This window comes from Arvicola amphibius, chromosome X, assembly GCF_903992535.2.
Source record: "Arvicola amphibius chromosome X, mArvAmp1.2, whole genome shotgun sequence".
In the NCBI taxonomy this organism is placed as follows: Eukaryota; Metazoa; Chordata; class Mammalia; order Rodentia; family Cricetidae; genus Arvicola; species Arvicola amphibius.
In genome coordinates this window covers 57,095,901-57,117,067 of record NC_052065.1, presented here as the reverse complement: position 1 = coordinate 57,117,067, position 21,167 = coordinate 57,095,901, and the positions used below count along the sequence as shown (strand labels likewise).

General features: G+C 42.3%; 1 protein-coding gene across 1 annotated transcript in view; it reads left to right on the top strand.

The window, feature by feature from the left end:
- The first annotated feature begins 6,583 nt into the window (after positions 1-6,583).
- Positions 6,584-21,167, top strand: part of Ophn1 (oligophrenin 1) — a 338,469-nt gene continuing 323,885 nt past the window's right edge. The window contains 2 exon segments of the mRNA XM_042054391.1: positions 6,584-7,168; positions 7,290-7,462. Of these exon segments, the coding sequence (XP_041910325.1) occupies positions 7,309-7,462 (154 nt within the window). The 5' untranslated portion in view covers positions 6,584-7,168; positions 7,290-7,308.

The window sequence follows — 21,167 nt, the reverse complement described above, 5'->3', positions numbered from 1 at the left end:
AGAACATATTAAATCCAGTAGAAAACTTGTTAGGGGAATCACAAATTCTTCTGGGAGTTGAACCCATATCCTTGGGCATGGCAAGCAAGTCTCTACCAGTGATCTATTATTCCCAGGCTAGAATTTATTTGAGTAAAACTGTAAATTTCTTTCTGGAGAAGAATGACTTTTAATTGTCCTATGATGATAATGAACAGGTGTCACTGTGTGTGTGTGTGTGTGTGTGTGTGTGTGTGTGTTTGTGTGCATGTGCAAATGTGTTTAATTATTAGGAATGTTTTCCTAAGACTACCATTGTGATTAATCTGATGTATTTCTGCCTTAGCACTGTTCATCAGAACAAGAAGCATGGAAGAATACTTAGACTTAGCTCATATTAAGGAATGTTTATGTACTGGCTATGTCTATATATATTATCTATAATTTAATCTTTAGAATTAGAAAGAATTTAGTTTTATTGTTTTACACTATGTATATATGTGTGGGTGAGTGTATATATGAGTACAGGTGCCCAAGGAGGCTAGAGGCATCAGATCCCCCCCCCCAGAATTTGGCATTTCAGGCAGTTGTGTACTGCCCTATGTGGGTTCTGAGGACCAGTCTGGTGCGTTGCAAGAGTAATAGGGGCTCTTAAATGCTGATCAATCTATTAAGCTCTTTCTTAGAATTTTTTTGTGTGGTGCTAGGAATCAAATTGAGGGCTTTGTGCATAAAATTCTATAGAAAAAGTATGAAGGAGGAATTGATCCATATCCTTAGGTGATTAGGTGAAAAAACTATGTAAGTTTGGAGCCACACTTGATTTTAAGTCTATATTGCTACAAACTGTGTTCTGCCCACACTATCACAGCTGCAATCGACTAATGGCTTAGGAAACACACTAGCTTTTATTAAGACCATGCATATGGTGTTTCTTGACATGGGGGAAATGAGATTTTTTTAAACTAGCCTCTCTATGCATCTCTGGCTAGTGTCAAATTATCCAGCCTCCTGCCTTGGTCTCTTATCTTTTGAGTACTGGGATTGGAATTGTAGATGTGCACCACCATACCTGGAGAGACATGTTAATTTTTCCTCTAATGTTTAATTATGAAAAATTGTAGGCATATAAACAACACTGAAAGACTTAACTTCATATGTTTCTCTAACATCTTTCATTCATTTTACAGTAAAAATATACCTGTGTCTGGTGGCATATACCTGTAAACTTGGCACTTGGCAAGTGGAGGCTGGAGGCTACCAAAAGTGAGACCCTGTCTCAAGAAATCATATCAAATCAAATCAAACAAACAACAGAACACTCCAAACCACAAAAGGTGGGAAGGATTCATTTTGCATCCCTCGTCAAATAGTGGCAAATCCTCTCCCCATGTGTGTCCTCGTTGGCGTTCATTGTGTTGCCACGGATTCATATCACTTGGACTTAGTGGAGCTAGTTAAGCCCTTTCTGGCTGTCAGAGACTGAGCAATTGTTGAGTCTTTTGGAGCATCCTGTTCCTCATGTAATTATTTGGCTGTTGTCTTCATCCTGGGTATGCCTATGTGTATCTGTCCATGTAGGTGCCTATGACAAAATATCATAGACAGAGATGTAGCCTGAATAATTAAAAACCCAGAGGCAGATACTGGGATTCAAACGGAAAGATCAGAGAAATAAAGCAGCCAAGCCATTAGAGACTTCTTACCTCTACTAAGACTCAGACAAACCAAGGGGTGATCCTGCCCGCAACATGACTGTAGACTGACTGCAAAGATCTCCACCAAACCTCAGACTGCAGACTGAGACCCTGAGCTCCTGGCTCCTCCCATTTTATATTCCTCTCTAGTGCTGGGATTAAAGGTGTGTGCCACCACTGCCTGGCATGTATGACTGACTAGTGTGACTACTTTGCACACTGATCTTCAGGCAAGCTTTGTTTATTAAAACACAAATAAAATGTCACTATACAGAGTGACTCCTAACCAACAGAAATGTATTTTGTATGGTTGTGGAGGTCAAGAAGCCAGTATTAATGCAGAAATTGTACCCTGCCAGCGGGTCAGCTATTCAGGGTCCTCTGAAGGGGCGCTATCTGCAAAAAGACATGGGGAGAGAAAGGAACGAGACCAAGCAGGATGCACTTGTCAAGGTCTCAGTTTATTGAAGCAGGCTTCTGTCTTAAGTAGTTATTCGGCTGCACTTGGGCAGAGAGGGAGGGGGGAAACTTGGGCAGAGGGACTCAGCAGCTTTGGCAGCTTTGCAAGGTCAGTGGTTAAAATGTTAGCGATAAGCTACAGACAAGGGGGGCACTCTATGGTGCTTTTCGGACCTTGAGTCTCTAATATTAGCACTCAGTGTTTTAATTAACTTTGAGTTATGTCTCATGGTTAAACTTCAAGGCCCTGTGAGAAAGAAGAGGCCTAAAATGTCACGATTTTACTTCAAGGCCCTGAGAAAGAAGAGGCCTGAAATGGCCCCTAACAAGAAATAATTTCTACTGTAGGCCTTCTTTCTGGTTCAGAGACTACTTACTTATGTTTGTTTTTTTTTTCTCCCTGTATTCTCACATGGTGGGAAGGAAAAGGACCTTTATTCATCCTTTTCATAAAGAATCTTGTCTAATGACCTAATCATATCCCAGGCTCCCCACTTGGAGGTTAGCATTTTAACACATTATAACGGAACATCATGGGTTCATGTCTTAGTGAGTGCAAAGTGCCTAAGGAAAACCAGGCGGGGTAACTCAGTGGAGAACAGTTTATTATTTCAGCAACAAGTACAAGAGCACTGGAGATAAAGATCAAAGCGGCATCTTTGGAAGCAAACCAAGCAAGAAGATTGCCTAGAGTCTCACCAGTAAGCAAAGCGTGCAGGACACCAAGACAGGAGTTTTGCTGCTAGTTCAAGTTCAGCATGGACTGCATAGCTAGACTTTGTCTCAAAGGAGTTTGAAAAATCCAAGTGGCATTTGTTAGAGAAGTTTATCCATATTCGTGCAGACCTGCAGGAGAGATTTGTTGTCACAGGTAGGGGTGGGAACATCCTTGCGCATGCTCTGTTTGAATTTATGCTTCCTACAGGTTACATTTTAGAGAAAGGTGATGAAAGTGGTTGGGTTTAATGTTGAACTACACAGAGTTACTCTAGGCAACCAGAAGGGAAGGGGCAGATCAGTCCAGTTTCGGCTGGTTCTGGGCCAGTTTCTCTGATGGGCCTTATTAGCAACAGAAAACAACCTCAGACTCTTTTGTCATTAGAGGAGAAGTAGCTTTTAATTTTACAAATATAGGTGATTGTCCTTGACAACACTTATCTAGTGGCTAACAATTGAATGTTGAGAGCTGCACTTATTCATTCCACAGCAAAGTACACTTTCCAAGGACTATGGGGTCACCAGAGCTGAAAGGGAACCAATTTCCAAATTCTAGAATTCCTTTAGAGGTGACTTCACAAACAACACCTCTCCAGTTTAGCTTCTCTACCCTCCCCCATTTCTCAGTCCCTCTAAAGGAAAGGATGGCCTTCAAAGGCCAGGAATCATTTTTGTTTGTTTGTTTGTTTTGTTTTTCGAGACAGGGTTTCTCTGTACAACAGTCCTGGCTGTCCTGGAACTAGCTCTGTAGACTAGGCTGGCCTCGAACTCACAGAGATCCATCTGCCTCTGCTTCCCAAGAGCTGGGATCAAAGGCATGTGCCACCATGCTGGGCTAAAGGTTAGAAGTCTTACAAAATGCCCATGTGCAAAAGTGTTAGGATTAAACAGACTAATCAATATTCCAAATACTGAGGTAAAAAACATTGAGGCTGAGAAATCTTTGTGTTGTTTTGTCTTTTTTTTCAGAGGACTTTTGTTTAACTCTAGGTCCTGTATCCTATACCTTCCCCATCCTTCTGATACGACTTACATGTCTGATCATTTTGTTTAGTAATGATAATAAAATATAATATTTTAGAAATGTATATGCATAATTGCAAACATAACTCAATTCAAAAGACCTTTATATATGTGAGCCTTATAGCTATCACAAGGAAATAACTTAATTTCTATTTTTGGTTATAGTTTTATTGGGAAGAAATTCAATATGGTAATCAATAGCAGTCTTTTAGGTAAAAACATTTTATGAGAGGACAAAATTCTTTGAGTACTAATGTACAGTGTCAAAGGGAAATCATATGGCAGAGCAATGTAACCATTTCCAGGTTTCTTGGGGTTTTTTGTTTTTGTTTTGTTTAGTTTTTAAATTTGGAGGGGGTTGCAAAGGCAGAGGGCAGAAGCAAGGGGACAGGGAGGTGAGAATTTATATTTTGATTTTCTTTGAATATTTGAAGCTCAGTGTCACATATCGTAAGACTTGGATAGGATAGCTAGCGTACACCTGCAATCACAGCCCTCAGGAGGCAAACGCTGAAGGATTTGGAGTTTAAGGCGAACCTGGGCTAAGTGAAAGGTGTCTTAGGACAGTATTGGAGGTTAAATCCCATCTCAAACAAACAAGCAAACAAATAAAAAATAAAATATTTATTTAAAACCAACCAACAAACAAGCATAACAAAATGCAATCACAATGCTTAGCAAATGAATGAATGACTGCCAAAAAGAAACGTGACAGTGTGGAAAAAAAATCACATTGTTAACCCCTCCATTTCTCCACCCACAGTGCATTTAAAGTCTGCTTTGGGTATTTTCTCATGAAATGTAATCCTTTGCTTTTCTGTCTTTGCTTTTGTTTTGCCTTGCTGTACTGGCTATCAAACGCCATGGTGGCACATATATATAGCACTAAGGACACAGAGGCAGAAAGATTGGTATGAGTTTGAGGCCATTCAGTCTCTTAAAAAAATCCAACAAAACAAAACACCTAATAAACCAGGGTCTTGGTCATTTGAGGTGAGGGATTTACAAACCAAGTTCCACCCCTCAGCACTTATTAACCTTTAAAACAATAAGAGTAGGAAATAGGGCTGGGGGGTGTAGATCAGTTCGTAGGGCACTTGCCTAGCATTAGCATTGTCCTTGAGCAAATCAGCTGCTCTTTGATGCAATTTCTACAGCCTTCAATGGTATAAGAATGCCAACCACACAGGGCTGTTTTGAAGACAAAAAGGACTGTGTAAATGTGGTTAAACTAAGGATCATGTGATAAATGATGAGCCTGGCTTATCCCAGGAACTTAATGTAAGGAAAGGAAAAGAGAAGGCAAGAAAGTCACGGTCATCGTAATGGAGGACGAGAAAGGCTCTGGCAACCATTGCTGGTTTTGAGGACAGTTTGAGGGCAGCTTTTAGAAACTGCAGAAGGTAAATAAATGGATACTAACCTAGAGTCCAGAAGAACATAGCCATTCTGACACCTGGACTTTAGCTTAGTGATGCTCATTTCCAACTCTTACTCCCATAACTATAAAATAATACATTTATGTTCATTGAAGCCACCGACTTGGTGGTAATTTGTTACAGAAGCAGCTAGACATTAATACAGGTAGGTTTGCTGTTATTACTGTATTTTTAACTCTGTATTCTGGTGTTTATTGATGTAATTTAATGTAAGCACTGTTGCAAAATCAAATAGATCTTTTTTGTCCTAGTGCATACTATTTCTCAGTTTTCCTAATTGTAGCTATTCTTGGAGAGTTGTCTTTAAAAAGAGCCCAGCTTTCCCTATAATAGACAATAAATGTAAGGCCTTTGGATAAACTGCAAGACAATTGATAGTAACCTCTTTTTAGGTCCCCCATTAACACAGATTATCAGCCTATGAATTGACTTGTCACAGAAAACAGTCTCTGAGGCCCTATTCAGGAAAAAGTTCAAAACTAGCTATGGCCTTTGTTTCTTTTTCTTTTCCTTTTGTTAACTTTTTATTGATTCTTGGTGGACTTCATATGGTGCATCCTGATGGCACTCAACTCCCTGTCCCCTTGCTTCTGCCCTCTGCCTTTGCAAACCCCCACCCCAAATTTTTAAACTAAACAAAACGAAAACAAAAAACCCCCCAAGAAACCAAAAAACCAAACCACCACCACCACCAAAAACAAACAAACAAACAAACAGACAGACAAGCAAAATTTCAGCTTGGAAGCTGTAGTGTGGCTCAGTGAGTCACACAGTATACCTTTAGTCCAAACTTGTTGGTCTTTGTCTCCTCAGCAAGGGGTTCTGGGCCTAACACAGATCCTACAGTAGGCACCAATGAGAATTAGTATCTGTACTGTATGTTCTAAGAGACACAGGAAAAGTAGGAAAAGAGTCAGTGGATTAGAGGAAGGTTGAAAGAGGACCAAAAAAGAAAGGGCACTCCAGCCAAATACTGCAGAGAGACTGCCTCCTACCATCCATCCTTTTGAGTTTTTGTGGCAGTTAGGGAAACTTTGCATGCAACCTGGGGGCCGGGGCGGTACACCTGCCCCTCTAGGATCGCTGTGCCTGAGGCCGACTTAGGGAAGTAGTTCTGGGAGAGCGGCCACCCTGGAGGGTTGGTGGGAGACCGCAGGGTGGAGTCATGGGACGTGCAAACGGAAAGACTACATCTCCCAGGCCGCCACGCTTTCCAGATGGAGTCCTAGGGCGCTGACTGCTCCCCAGTTTCCGTAGGGAAGCGCCAGGCTCCCACAGCTATTGTGCGTAGCGCTGTTGCCCTCCTCTTCCCGCTGTTGCTGCCCTGTTGTTGGAGGAAAGCTACGTCTCCTTGGCCGCCGGGTTTAACCTTTTAAGCGCCAAACCCGACAGCCTGCAGGCTCCCAGGAACGAGTAGGCGGTCGTGGCAGTTGCCGAGTTGTGGGCGACGAGCCCCGAAGACCCTGAGGAAGACAGCTGAAGGGAGCCTGTGCGGTCGGTCGGTCTCGGGCTTGGGGTTTGGCCAGCGTGAAGCAGTGGCATTGGCTTTAAGAAGGGGGAGGGGAGGCGCGGTCCTCCGCTCGGGGAGCCAGGGAAGGAAGCCTGGGCTGGTTGGCTTGGGAGCGCAGAGAGGCGGCCCCCCGCACTCGCGCTCTCCCCGCCTCCACCCTGGGCTGCCCGGGACTCAGCGCTGTGCTTCGGGGAGGCGATGACCAGGGGGCGTGCTGCTCGCTAGGCTGCACCCTGCCGGCGTCAGAAGGCGTTGGTAAGCATTCCTGGTCACCCGCAGCCACCACCGGACTACGCGCTCCTGCTACACACCAGCGGGCGCTCCCAAGAGTTCCATTGGAACAGGTACCTGTCCTCCAAAGGGAGTGGGGTTGAGTCGTCTAAAAGTGGAGCCTGAACGTAAGCCACTAGGTCTATTCCGCTGATTGTGCCACTGATGCTCTCGCTCTTTGTCTCTAACCCCTAGTCCCTCCGCTACCATAACCATGGGGCATCCCCCGCTGGAGTTCAGCGACTGCTACCTCGACAGCCCCGATTTCCGCGAGAGGCTCAAGTGTTATGAACAGGAGCTGGAAAGGACCAATAAATTCATCAAAGACGTGATCAAGGACGGCAGCGCGCTTATCAGCGCTATGAGAAGTAAGTGGAAGGCTTCCATGAGCCGTTTCTGTGAGTAGGTGGTTCTGGCCTTTAAACCTTTCCATCCCACAGGGGGATGGGAGGATCTCTGAGTCTGATGGGTTTCCAAACCTTTGGGTGTGGGGTCAGTAGAAGTGGAAAGTGTTGAAGACAAGCAGAACTTTGGGCCTTTCCCTTTGGTGGCCCCGACCTTCTAAGACTTAATATGCAGCCCGGACAGGGACCCTCTTATTTTGCAGTTACTCTTACTTACCAGCTCCTTATTGAAAATGAGAGTCTGCCAGCCTGTCAGGCATGCATAGCACCCCTGGCTGGTACAAAGTGACTTCCATGCTGACCAAGGAACTACCCCAGCACCCCCTAAAGAATTGGGAATTAAGGCTAAGAGCTCCGTTATAATGACTTTTGTTCTAGCCTCTAGTTATTACAGAAAATTGTAGGGCATTAAAGAAATTACCCTCCCCAAATCATTTTCTAAGGAGAGCACCTTTGCCCTCCCCCGAGATTTTCTTCTTTTATATACTGTTATACATTGTCAGTCCATGTTCAGGATTCTTGGTTGCCTTCACATACTACTGAATTCTGCTTCAGTGTTGAACAAAGACCTGTCAAGTTCATGGTCCAAGGGGCCCAGATCCCCTGGGTGTAAACTACAGGGGTAGAGTGTGGGGCTGTTACATTGAAAGGACCTTACCTAGCTTTGCTTTTTCAGTGGTCACAGTTTCCTCAGCTGTGGGACTGTTTTTTCCTTCTCTGTGTGTAGCCTTTTATTTCTACTGGTTGTCAGGAGGCTCCGAGAAAAAGAAAGAATAATAAATATCCCCAAAGAAAGTCTAAGGAAGGCAACCCTCTGTGTCAAATTATATACCTAGAAGAATGGAGGGTAATGATTAAGAAGTGATGATTAAGTATTTTTTCTCTCCTTGGCTGAAAGATAACCGTGAAAGGTACAGTCGTTTTGTAGGACTCCCTCTATGCCTTTAACTTTGTTTTGAGTGGATTTACCCCGACCCCATCCCATGTCAAGGTTGTGTGGACCCTTGTGTCAAGCTGGTAAAGCCAAGCAGCAATGGAGAGACTCTTAAAAAGCTTTGGTGCCACAAGAACTGCTGTAAGCCAGCATTTCTCTGTAGCAGTTCCGGTTCGTGGTGGTCTGGCCACTCTTGGTCAGAAACTGTTCCTTCGAGTTCTTTAATTGGGTTTGATCACTTAATGCTTTGTTGTCACGTCACCTTGACAATAGCAAACTTGTGTTAGCACCTTAAAGATGGAATATTTGAAATGCTGAGCCTTGCAGACTCGTAGGCCAGGCTTTTTGGGTGTGTCTCCTCTTAACAGAGTTCATTGAGAGGTTGAGGATATGGAGGTTGTGCCACAGACATGGAAGCTTGAGGGCTCTGTGAAAGGAAAAGGGGACTGTTTGCATTGCAGATTTCTTCTTAATGCGAACTGCCTGGTGTAGTAGTCACCATCAAAGAAAGCCCAATGTAAAAGTGCTAGTCAGGAGGTAGTTTTTAATGACATGTATGGCAAGCTGAAATTGTGCTAAAAATGAACAGCTAAGTCATATCCAAGTGATTAAGCTGTGTAAGAAAAAATATCAGTTCAGTAAAACATTTCGGGGAAAGGCAAAGTGTTTGTCTGTCTATCTATCTTTTATTTATTTATTTATTTATTTATTTATTTATTTCCAGTTCTGGGGAATGCATTCAGATCTTTGCATATACTAGCTACATATGTAGGTCTTGGTTTGGGGGGGGGATAGGGTCTCAAAATGTAGATTTTGATTGCCTTGCAATCAAAAGATTGGGCTTGCCTTTAACCGCTCATCTTTCTGCCTTAGCTTCCCAAGTGCTGGTTTATAAGCATGCAAATGTTTTGCAAATTAAAAGGCAAAAGTGCGTTTTCTCCTTTCTATTATTTCTGAGACTAAGAGTGGGAAGATATAGCAACTATGCAGGCTCAAGTTTTTGCTGCTCTAGGCTAGGGGTTCTTTAATATTTGTGCTGCTTTTCTATTTCAGAGTCAAAATGGGGAGATATTAAAGCCCAGATGACTAACTCTTGCCTTACTACTTTTCTTTAAGCTCCATAGTTTTTAAATACTTGAGTAGCTAAAGGCAAAGATGGAATTGTTTCCTACCGTCTTTATCATAGAAGTCCTTGTTCCCCACACACTGCTTTTTCAGGCTGTGACTGCTCAACCACATTTTTCCTGGTAGGTAGGATGGATGCAAAACAGGTGTGCTCCTCCTAAGTGAAAAAAAGAGGAGAATATCCCACTGTGATTGGATTTCGAAGACCTGGGATACAGTTGTGGCTTCCCCATTTTGTGATCTGGCACAAACCATTTCAATTGTGAAATGTAGTTCAAAAATCAAGAAAAAAATCTCTAAGGAGAGAAAAATGTGAAACTATCCCAAATTAAGTAAACACTGGTTAACTTTATGGTAATGTACAACAGGAAATTTATACAATATGAAATTGGTGGTGGGCTGGGCATGAAGCTCAGTATTAGAATGTTTGCCTGTCAAGTGTAAGACCCTGTATTCCTTCCATAGCACTGAAATTTTTTTAAAAAAAATTGCTATAATAATGGTGGTAATTATATCCACCTCACGGGGTAGTTGTGAGTCTCAAGGAAATTAATTCTTTTTTTTTTTTGAGAGAGGGTTTCCCTGTAGCTTTGGGGACTTTTCTAGAACTCAATTTGTAGATCAGACTGGTCTCGAACTCACAGAGATCCGCCTGTCTCTGCCTCCCAAGTGCTGAGCTTAAAGGCATGCGCCACCACTACTGGGATCAAGGGAATTAATTCTAAAAAGTTTTGTAAAATGGAAATTACTAAAAAAGGCACATTGTTGATAGTCTTTTGGTTATTAATATATCTATTGATGAGTGTATAATTTTCAGTAAAGTTCCGAAAGAAGATACATAAATAGAAGTAGTTGGAAACCGTCTCTTTCCTTGTTATCTTGATGAAAAAAATTCACTCATCTGGGCACAACTCATTAATTAGTTTTGTATTCATGTGCATGAATCCATCTTAGCATCTGGAACCTGGCAATAAAAGGCAGGACAATGATTGACATTTAACTAATTTGGGTATTAAGTCAAATGGCAAGCTTTCTTGCAAACCTTGAGACATGACACACTGAGCTGCAAAACTCATTTGTAATTTTCCTTCTAGTTGTTAGCCCAGGGGAAACCTGATGTCAGTACTTTATCCCACTGTGTAATGTTTGCATAGAGCTCTGGATAAACTTTAAGCAACATGTATGTGTGGCTATTAGTGTGTTAAATGTGGTCCTGTTTGAATTCTGTGCTGGTTAGTTGTTGTTGTTGTTGTTGTTTTTCAACTTGACACAGCCAGAGTTGTCTGGGAAGAGGGAAACCCACTTGAGGGATTGTCTCCATCAGATTGTCTGAAGGCAAGTCAGTAGGGGGATTTTCTTGATTGTTATGTAGGAGGTCCCAGCCCACTATGGGCAGTGCCACCTCTGGCCACCTCTGGGCAGTTGGTACTGAGTGGATGATGTAAACAAGCAAGCCAGAAAGCAGTGTCATTTCCCTTATCCTCTGCTTCGGTTCCTGCCTCCAGGTTCCTGCCATCAAAGATGGACTTTGACCTGGGAATTATAAGCAGAAATAAACTGCTTCCTCCCCAAATTGCTCTGGCCAGTGTTTTTATCACAACAACAGAAAGCAAGCTGGCACAAATACTTAAGTTTATTTAATTCCATGCTCAGAGGTAATTGATGTTCCAATAGCTGCCTCCTCTGATGGGTGCCTGATCCCCCACAAATGTGATTTATTTATAATTTTTGGAGCATATAACGATTATAACTTAAGCTAATAGAAAATAAACCACCATCCCTCTGAAATATAGACTGTGTTGCCTGCTTTTCTGTGATCCTTTGCTGACTTTCTCTTCCTCTCCCTCTCCCCCTCCCTCGCTCCCTCCCTCCCTCGCTCCCTCCCTCTGTGCATGCTTATGTGTATGCATGTGTGCTGAGGATAGAGCATAGGGCCTTATGCATGCTGGACATGCCCTCTCCTACTAATCTATATCCCTGCGCCTCTCCTTTTTGATGGTGACAGTTGTAGTCCTTTTGATGTTAGTGAATACTTGCTGAACACTGAGGCTAGGCATTGTTCAGTATAAATCATATGGCCCATTGCTTATATGGCCCCAGAAACCTGAGACACTTCATGTAGTCTATATATAGTTCATGGACTAAATACCATTCATTCAGTAAATTCCTGGGTGCATACTATGTTCTAATCTTTGTTCAGATGACTCTTAGGCACACAGAGTGAGTCACAGGTGGATATTGACCCCAAGAAGTTCCAAGACTAGTAGGGGAGATATGTAGAGGAGAAATTACTGTTGTATAAGGTATTAAAGTTGAGAACTTTAGAGTTGGATGGTGGACATGATTGTATGTGACATTAGAGAGAGGGAGAGAGCTCATTTCTTGGTGGAAGACAGAGGAAACAAAGGAGGAAATAGAATTGGAGCTTGCCAGAATTAACAGCACTGTGATTTATTAAACTGTTCCCGTCTACCAGTGATTCCTTAATTGAAGTTTTTTCTAGATGTTATACTTTATGGACAGGCTATGCCAAAGGAAATGGCTAGGCAGGAGTGTAGTTTTTGCTGTATTTTAGTAAAAGTCACTGAGAGCTTATCAAGAATAACAAGTTAGCATTCTTTTTTTTTTTTTTTTTTTTTTAAAGATTTATTTATTTATTATGTATACAACATTCTGCCTCTATGTTTGCCTGCACGCTAGAAGAGGGTGCCAGATCTCATTACAGATGGTTGTGAGCCACCATGTGGTTGCTGGGAATTGAACTCAGGACCTCGGGAAGAACAGCCAGTGCTCTTAACCACTGAGCCATCTCTCCAGCCCCCAAGTTAGCATTCTTATACAAATGTTTCTGACTGTTTTTTGAGACAGGGTCTCATGTAACTCAGGCTTACTTTGAATTCACTGTGTATCCTGGGCTGGCCTTGACTTCATTATCTTTCTCTGTCACTGTCTCCAGAGGTATAATTAGAAGGGTGTGCCACCAAACTCGACTATATTTGTGGCATTTAATATATTTTTTTTAAAGACAGGATCTTGTTCTGTAGCCCAGGCTTTCCTGGAGCATGCTGAAGTAGCCCAGGCTGACTTCAAACTTTATAATCTTCCTGCTCCAATTTCCTGAATGCTGGGTATACAGGAATGAGCAACCACACCCAACTTTAGAGTATAATATTTGAGATGATCTCTCTGTGTAGCTCTGGTAGGCGTTAAGGTCAAAATTCTCCCACCTCAGCATCCTGAGTGCTGGGATTATAGACCTGTATCACCATATTTTTAATATAGCTCAGGATCAATAAATCTTGTCTGTAAAATATCATATTACATATATTTTAGGCTTTAATGCCATGCATTCACACACAATTAATCTGCTGTTGTCTGAAAGCAGCCTCAGTGAAAGAAGCACTCTAGGAAAACTTACTAAATGGAAATGTGATTTTTTTCCGACACTTTTCTCATGTCGTGGTATTTTATTCCTTAGAATTTTGTCAAGTTTTACAACTATCACTAGTGGTGGCATATGCACCCGGCAGTCAGGAGATACAGGCAGGAAAGCTGAGAGTTCAAAGCAAACCTGGAACGGAATGGATTGTAGGACATCCTGGGATGTAACAGAGATCCTGTGCCTAAAAAAAATCAAAAGAAAACTTCCCTAAAATGTGAAAGCCATTTTTAGTGCTTCCGGGGGGAGGGTAACATATAAAAATAGTAAACTGGTTTTGTTTTACCAGCTGCAGTTTTCAGACCTTTGGTAAAGCTACTTAGGTTAAGTGGACTTTTGCTGGCAATCCAGCTAATATAATTATTGGTAGACTGGAATGCCATATCTCACATTTTCTAGTAAATGATTTGATTTGGTATGCTATAAATTGTGTCTGCTGTGGATTCAAGGATCCCGGCTCACAGGAGAAGAGAGAAGGATGAAGTCGCTGGAAATGGGGAGGTTAGTGGGTCTGGAGGATCTGTGGGGAAAATCCAAGTCTCACCACCCTCCAAAAGCTGTCACATTCTTACTTAATGATTTTTAAATGTTCATTTGCTGGTGTTTTTTTTTCTTTTTCTTTTTCTTTTTTTGATGTGACAGAGTCTTGCTATATAACCCAGGCTAGCCTCGAAGTTGTAGCAATCTTCTTGCTCAGCCTCCTAAATTCTGGGGTTACAGGTATATACCATAACACCCACATAGTCTCTCTTTAGTGTTTTAGCTGAAGAAAACTTTTTTTCCTTTTTACAATGCTAGAAATTGAACCTAGGGCCTCACACATGCTAGAGCAATGCTCTGCCACTGAGCTGTGTTTCCAGCACAATCCAGCGTTGTCTGTAGGCTAGACTGAATGAATTGCAGTCCCTGAGCTAAATCATCTAGATTTATTAGCCAAGAAGTCTTGGCCTCTTATATGCTTGGGAAAGGGAGTGTGCCAGCCTTCGGGGAGAGAGGTTTTCAGAGACTAGAACCTGTTTTCTCTTCAGCAAAGGGAGGAGTATAGTATGATGGCAAAGGATCCTAGATGGACGTGATGTGCTCTGTGAAATAGAAATGGGGAAGGAATAGGACTTCTACATAGCTGTGTAGCTTTCACTTCTAAACTTCCATTGGGTATTGTAGTTCAACAATTTTAAAAAAGGAATGATTTGTCGAGCTACAGAATTCATGTTTACATCAGTTTTCACGAAATATGGATGTGTGCTGCTGCCCAGTCCCTCCTCTCCTTCTCTACAGTCCTGGATCCCCCGCCCATGGATGCTCCTGCCTACAGTTAAGAGGAGTCTTCCAGAATCACCTAATCAAGATAAATCAAGATAACCTAGCACAGGCTTGCTGGAGGCCCATCTCCCACTGATTCTCGATTCCGTCATGTTAAAAATAAACCTTGACCACCACAGACACATTCTATACCAAAAATGTACATGAAGTTGATAAAATGGTTATAGTATAATGTGTGTAATTTTGATACCTTAGTCTTAATATTTTAAAAGAAAACTGCTTTCTTACAGTCTACACTTTTGTTTTGAAAGTTAATTAGTGGCCCACACCTTTAATCCCAGCACTCAGGAGGCAGAGGCAGGCGGATCTCTGTGAGTTTGGGGCCAGCCTGGTCTACAAGAGTGAGTTCCAGGACAGCCAGGGCTACACAGAGAAACCCTGTCTCGAGAAACCAAACAACAACAAAAACAAAAACAAAAAACATATACATTTTTTTTCATATACATTTGAAGAGTTTTACATATTTACAGTAAAGTCACCTTTGGTACCTTTTCAGTTCAGAATTCGGTAACTTGAGTGCCTATGTTTGGATTGCTTTCCTGGGAGGAAAGGCCGTTTCCAAGCCTGCTATTAACAGCCTGTGTGGTCTTTAGTAAACCTTGACTTTTGAGTATAGGTTTTCTCTCTTGTAGAATTAGAGGTCTACTCAGTGATCACGAGGGTTCCTTTTGGATTTAGCCTTCTGTTTTCTGGTTACCGTTGCTTTACTCAGAAAGTTAAACTCCCTGAGATGGTTCTGCCAAAATCAAGCAAGTGCATCTTGACTCTAGGAGAACAGGCCACAAGAAAAACCAAACATCTGTCATGGATAGACAACTTGAATTACATTGGCTTATTTGAGTGTGAACTTGTTGAGTGTTTTTGGAGAGAGATGTCAATCTGATGCTTTTTAATTCTGCCCAGAATAGCTGGGAGTCTCTTTGGAGGTGGGTTTAGAGCCATGATACACTGGAGTGTGATGTAGTGTATGCTTTTACTCACAAGTTCAACTGTCATTATCTTAGTGATACTTATGTAACACCATTGAGCCATTGAGCATACCGAGTTGTTTTAGGCCCCCAGAATAAACTGATCAATTTACTGGTGTGTGATTTAGGAGTTTTTATTTATTTATTTATTTGTGTTTTTTTTTTTTTTTTTTTTTTGTTTTTCGAGACAGGGTTTCTCTGTCCTGGAACTAGTTCTTCTAGACCAGGCTGGCCTTGAACTCACAGAGCTCCACCTGCCTTTGCCTCTTGAGTGCTGGGACTAAAGGTGTGCGCCATCACCGCCCGGCTAGGACTGCTTTTTAGTAGGCGTGGAAGCGCTCAGTGGGATTCAGTGCAGCTGCATTACCGTGTCTGTTAGACGTCTTCTGAAGACCTACATTGCAGAGTAGCTGGACTGAGGGTAGTGGGAAGTATGGTGGGAAAATGTGGCAGTTTGTGAGCAATAATTTTATTCGGAGTGGAGGAGCAGTGCCGCGGCGCTAATGGGTTTAGCTTGACTCGCCTATTAAGACAAGTTTTCCAATCAGGCTTAAGGATGGTGAAGGAAAATGACTCTCCAACATAGCCCAAGTCATTTGTTTAATCTGGCATCTGTTTCTCTAATCAAGCACCAGAGAATTTTCCTAAAAGCTCACGAGGATCTGGAAAGATACACAGTTTTCCAGGCGAGTACCCTGGAAATCTCAAGCTGAGTTTTCTTTTCTAGTCAGCCAGAGGATCCTTGTGAGGTGTTACTAGGCTTCCTCCACATCCTAGAACCTTGGGCAGTGTAAAGGCAATTCAGTTTAATTCCACAAAGATTTACTACTCACCTACTGCGTGTTAGTGCTGCCCTGGAGATTAGGGAGAGGGTGTGAGTCAGGATGCTAGAGACCCTGCTCTCTTGGAGCACATATTAAATATTTAGTTATCCACTTATGTCAAGACAGTTTTGAGACGGGGTATGAAGAGGAAGTTCAGGGTGAGATACGTAGCCTGTCGTATCTTTTGAAGTTGAGATTTGTGGGGTAAGGAAAGGGAATTTGACGGTGACAATGTGTTATCTATTGGTAAGGAGAAACCAAGGAGGAAGAGTACCTAAGTCAAACAGACCTGTGTTTCACCACCGTGGTGATGGCCTTAGTACTTAACAAGACATTGATATTTTATTTCTTCCTTTTGGTGTTTTGAGAGAAAGTCTTACTATGTAGATTAGGCTGGCCTTCTACTTTTAAAATATTTCCTTTTACTTTTTGTGTGTTATGTAGTTGTTTGTTTGCATATCTACCTTCTTTTTAAAAATTACTACACTTTAATTTATTTGCTGTGTTGTGTATGTATGACTGTGTGGGCGTAAGCATGTCACCGAGCATGCATGGATATCAGACGACGATTGCAGGAGTCTGTTTTCTCCTTCCACTGTGTAGGTCCACTGTGTAGGTCCAGATGGTGACTCGCGCATTCGTCCACTGAGCCGTCTTACTTGCCCTTCACCTTAGTTTTTGAGACAGGGCCTCTCATCGAACCTGATGCTCACCAGTTCTGAGGGATCCTTCTGTTTCTGTCCTCTCAGTGCTGCTGGTGATACGGGTGCACACTGCCACATCTAGTTTTTACGTAAGCGCAGGGGGTGGGGGATCTGAACTCAGGCCCTCAGGCACTTTAATGGCACTGCTGTCTCTGTAGCCCCTGGCATCCGACTTCTGTTTCTCTTACTTGAGTCTCTAAAGTGGTGAGATTGCGGTTATGTGTCTCCATGGCCTGTTTCTCTTTTCTCCTCCTCTGTCATACTTCCCCAATTTTTCTCCCTGGAGGCAAGCAGTGTCGATAGTTTGTCTAGCCTTTAAAAGATGACTATTTCAGTACTTCCTCCAATTTCTGTCTCTTTAGGAGTGTGTTCCATTATAGGCAAATCTTAGCTACTCTGTGACGAGCTTCCTTCGGTATTATATCTGGATGAGACCAGGCCTCAAGGTCCGTGCCTGTGATCTCAGCACTTGGGGACTCTAAGTTTGAGGCCAACCCTGGCTACATAGCTAGATCCCAGCTTAAGTTTTAAATGCCCCTGGATGGACTGTGACTGAAGAAGCCCCAAAGCCACTTCTGCCTAAAAGCAAATGGACACCATCCGTGCACAACAAGGTCAAATCACAATTTTCAGAACCCTAGTTATCTATTAAAGGCAAAAATACTATGTGGTTGCTTGTTGAAGCAAATCTGGTGACCTCTCTAACAGCTGTGTTGTAGCCTCCCATTACCTCCTCCTTACCTCTAGGGTAGTGTCGAAAACTAAAGCTTCATAGTGATGGTAGCCTTGCATATCTGGGGAGGCAAGATAGGATTTTGGCTCCTCAAAAAGTCCCATACCCAGAGCCTTGTTGTATTTAGTCACCTTTGCAGATGACTAGGACAGGTTCATTCATGGGGCTGCTTACCATGGCACCTAGCACTGTTGGTTTGCTGGGAACAGCTCTATCTCCAGGGTGTTGACATCACAGCTACCTGATAGTTCTACAGCAGTCAGGTCGAGGAAGTGTTTGGTCCAAAACATGAAAGAAATAATTGAGAGTTCCAGCCTGTATGCTATGACATATCATTGTTTTAGTTAGGCAGGGAGATGGGGCAGGAAAAGTAATTAAAAGCATTTGGATGGGAGAAAATGATAAAACTATCTCTGTCATCATAGGACATGGTAATGTGTAGAGCAGTGGTTCTCAACTCTCCTAATGCTGCGATCCTTTAACACAGCTCCCCATGTTGTGGTGACCCCCAATCATAAAATTACTTCGAGGCCACTTCATGACTGTAATGTTGCTACTGTTATGAATGTAGTATAAATAGCTAATATGCAGCCCCCCGCCCCCGTAGGGGTGATGACCCACAGGTTGAGAAACACTGGTGTGTAGACTAGCCTAGGGAATTTGGAGAGGATTACTCAAGGCGCTAAGTGTAGCAGGGAGGGTTATAGGATACTAGGTGGTATAGAAAAGTCAGTTGCAGTTTTCTATGTTGACGGTTCCAAATTTGAATTAAGAAAAATATTCATAATAGCACCAAAAGAATAAAATCTTTACAAATGAAAATTTATAAAATTATGATATTCATTTATGTCTGTATGTGTGCGCATGCGAGTCAGTTCTTTGCTTCTACCATGGGTGTCTACCATGTGTGCCGACCATGGGTGTCTACCATGTGCAGTGCCTTTATTTACTGAGCCATCTTGCTGACCTAATTAGAAATACATTGAAAAGAAGTCCATGACCTTTTCACTGAAAATTACAAAACATCGTTGAGAGCCGGGGAAAAAGTGTTATGGTGAGAGGGCTTGCCTGGCATGAGCAAGGCCTAGTCCCCCCCACCCCCAAATCACTGAAAGAGATGAAAGATCTACTGAAGGGGAAGAAGATTGAATGGTTGTGAGCTAAAGGCTTACTATGGGATGGAAGACACTAAGGAAACAAGGCCTTCTAGAGACATCAGAACTGATATACTTATGAACTCAGAGACTGTGGCAGTACTCACAGGGCTAAGCCAGAGGGCATCCCGGTGCTGAGAGGGGAGATAGACACAAGACCCTATCCCTAACCCAGAAGCTCTCTCTAACTGAGAACTGTTAGCAAGGGCAAAATTCGTTTTCTCCAGTGGAGTCTCACTGACTATATACAAAGCACACTTCAGGCCAGCAGTAGATGGGCAACACACAATGATCTTACTGACTTGTATTTTGGGAGGGTTTTTTTTTTTTTTTTTTTTTTTGTCTCACAGCACTTTGTCTGGGCATTTCTTTTTTCACCTTACAAATCTTTTGCTGATGTATTATGTTTTCCGATTCTGTGTGTACGAACGTGTGTGTCTCACTGTCTATATGTGTTTCCGGTGCTTTTTCTTTGGCTCTTTGTTTTTCTTGTCCCTTTGTTTTGTCCCATTCTGCTTTGCTTTTGTTGTAGCTTATTTTCTTCTTAATTTTTAGATGACTGTATTTTCTAATGAGATAAGGAAAGGGTGTGGATTTTGGGTGCTGGGGAAGTGGGAAGGATCTATGAGGAGTTGGGAGAAGGGAAACCGTAATCAGAATATATTATATCAAAAAAAAACTATTTTCAATGAAAACACAACAAAATTTGTTATGATGGCAATATATTCCACCTGATCCATGGATGTAGCACTATCTCTAGCCAAGTAGCTTTGTTATTGGAATTCATTAGCATCTTACACCATTTCAATCTGGCATGTAATTGATTATGTGGTATAGGCTGGTTTGGAATTTGTGATAGTCCCCCTGCCTCAGTCTCCTGGGTGATGTGAGGTATGAGTCATCATCATACCGGGCAAAATGCACAGACAATTTTAACATTGACATGGAAGGGAAGGGACCCATGTCAGGCAAAACAATCTTGAAAAAGAACTTAATCGGAGAAGTTGCCCCACTCGACTTTTGATATTTTTTTTGAGCCATGCTAATGAATGTATTGCCATCGATAAAGGCTTAAGAGGTCAGTGGAGTACAGTATTGGAGGAAACCTCACATTGATGGTCAGTTGAGTTTCATCAGTGAGTGGAAAGAAGAGGCATCAGCCGATGGTGCTGGGTCAGCCCACCGGGCTATCCGCTAACATACTGTTGGGTTCTAGAAACTCACTGAAATGGATCAGATGCTTCCCAGTAAGAACTAAAAGTGTAAAACCGTGAACGAAACTGATGTCTTCAAACTTATTGACTTTGGATCAGCCAGTGATTTCTTATTTGTGATGCCAGGTGACAAATGGGAAACTTGGTAAGTTAGAGTTCTACAAGGTCAATTTTGTGGTAGAAATAATTTTATTGACAAAAAAAGATTGGAGCCCAACTATCCTGTCTAGAACTTCTAGTGCACTTCAATAAAAAGGGGAAACTGAAAAGTTATATTTGACAAAACACACACACACACACACACACACACACTGAGTTTTATACACATGTATGTATATGTATGGGAATAATACTCACAATTAAATAACAAAATCCAATTAAAAATGACAAAAGTAGGGGCTGGATAGATGGCCCAGTGGTTAAGAGCACTGTCTGTTCTTCCAAAGGACCGAGGTTCAATTCCCAGCACCCACATGGCAGCTTACCACTGTCTGGAACTCCAATTCTAGGGGATCTGATATTCATTTACAGACATACATGCAGATGAAACACGAATGCACTAAAAGTAAATATCTTTGAAAAAATAACGAAAGTAGCTAAGTCTGGTGGCGCACACCTGCGCTTCTAACCCTCAGGAGGTCGAAGCAGGAGTGTCCGGAGCTCAAGGTCATTCTCGGCCACTTGGTTAATTCAAGGCCATCCAATCATTAAAAGCAAAACAGAAAGCAAAACGGGCAGGCAAGTGGTAAAGGCACTTAACTTCCAGCTTGACTACTTCCATCTCTGGGACCCAGTGTGGAGAAAGGAAAGACCAGAGGCCTGTAAATATGCATGCTGTATCATGTATGCACCCATGCACACACATGCGTATCTCAATAAACATAAAAATAAAACAAGCACTAACAGGGGCAAACATTAAAAATATGACCTTGCTGGGTGCAGTGGTGCACGCTTTTTATCCCAGTACTTGGGAGGCAGAGGCAGGTAGATCTCAGTGAGTTCAAAGCCAGGCTGGTCTAAAAAGTGAGTTCCAGGACAGCCGGGGCTGTTACACAGAGAAACCCTGTCTGGAAAAACAAAACAAAACAAAATATGACCAGTTGAGTCCAGTGAAATGGCAAATATTATTTGAGAATTTGCAACTTCTATTTATTGTTGGCGTGCATAGCATGCTGTAGCCATTTAGAAAGTTTAGCTGCTAATCTTTTGTAATTCTTCAACAATGGTTAGGCAATCACCCTACAAATGAAC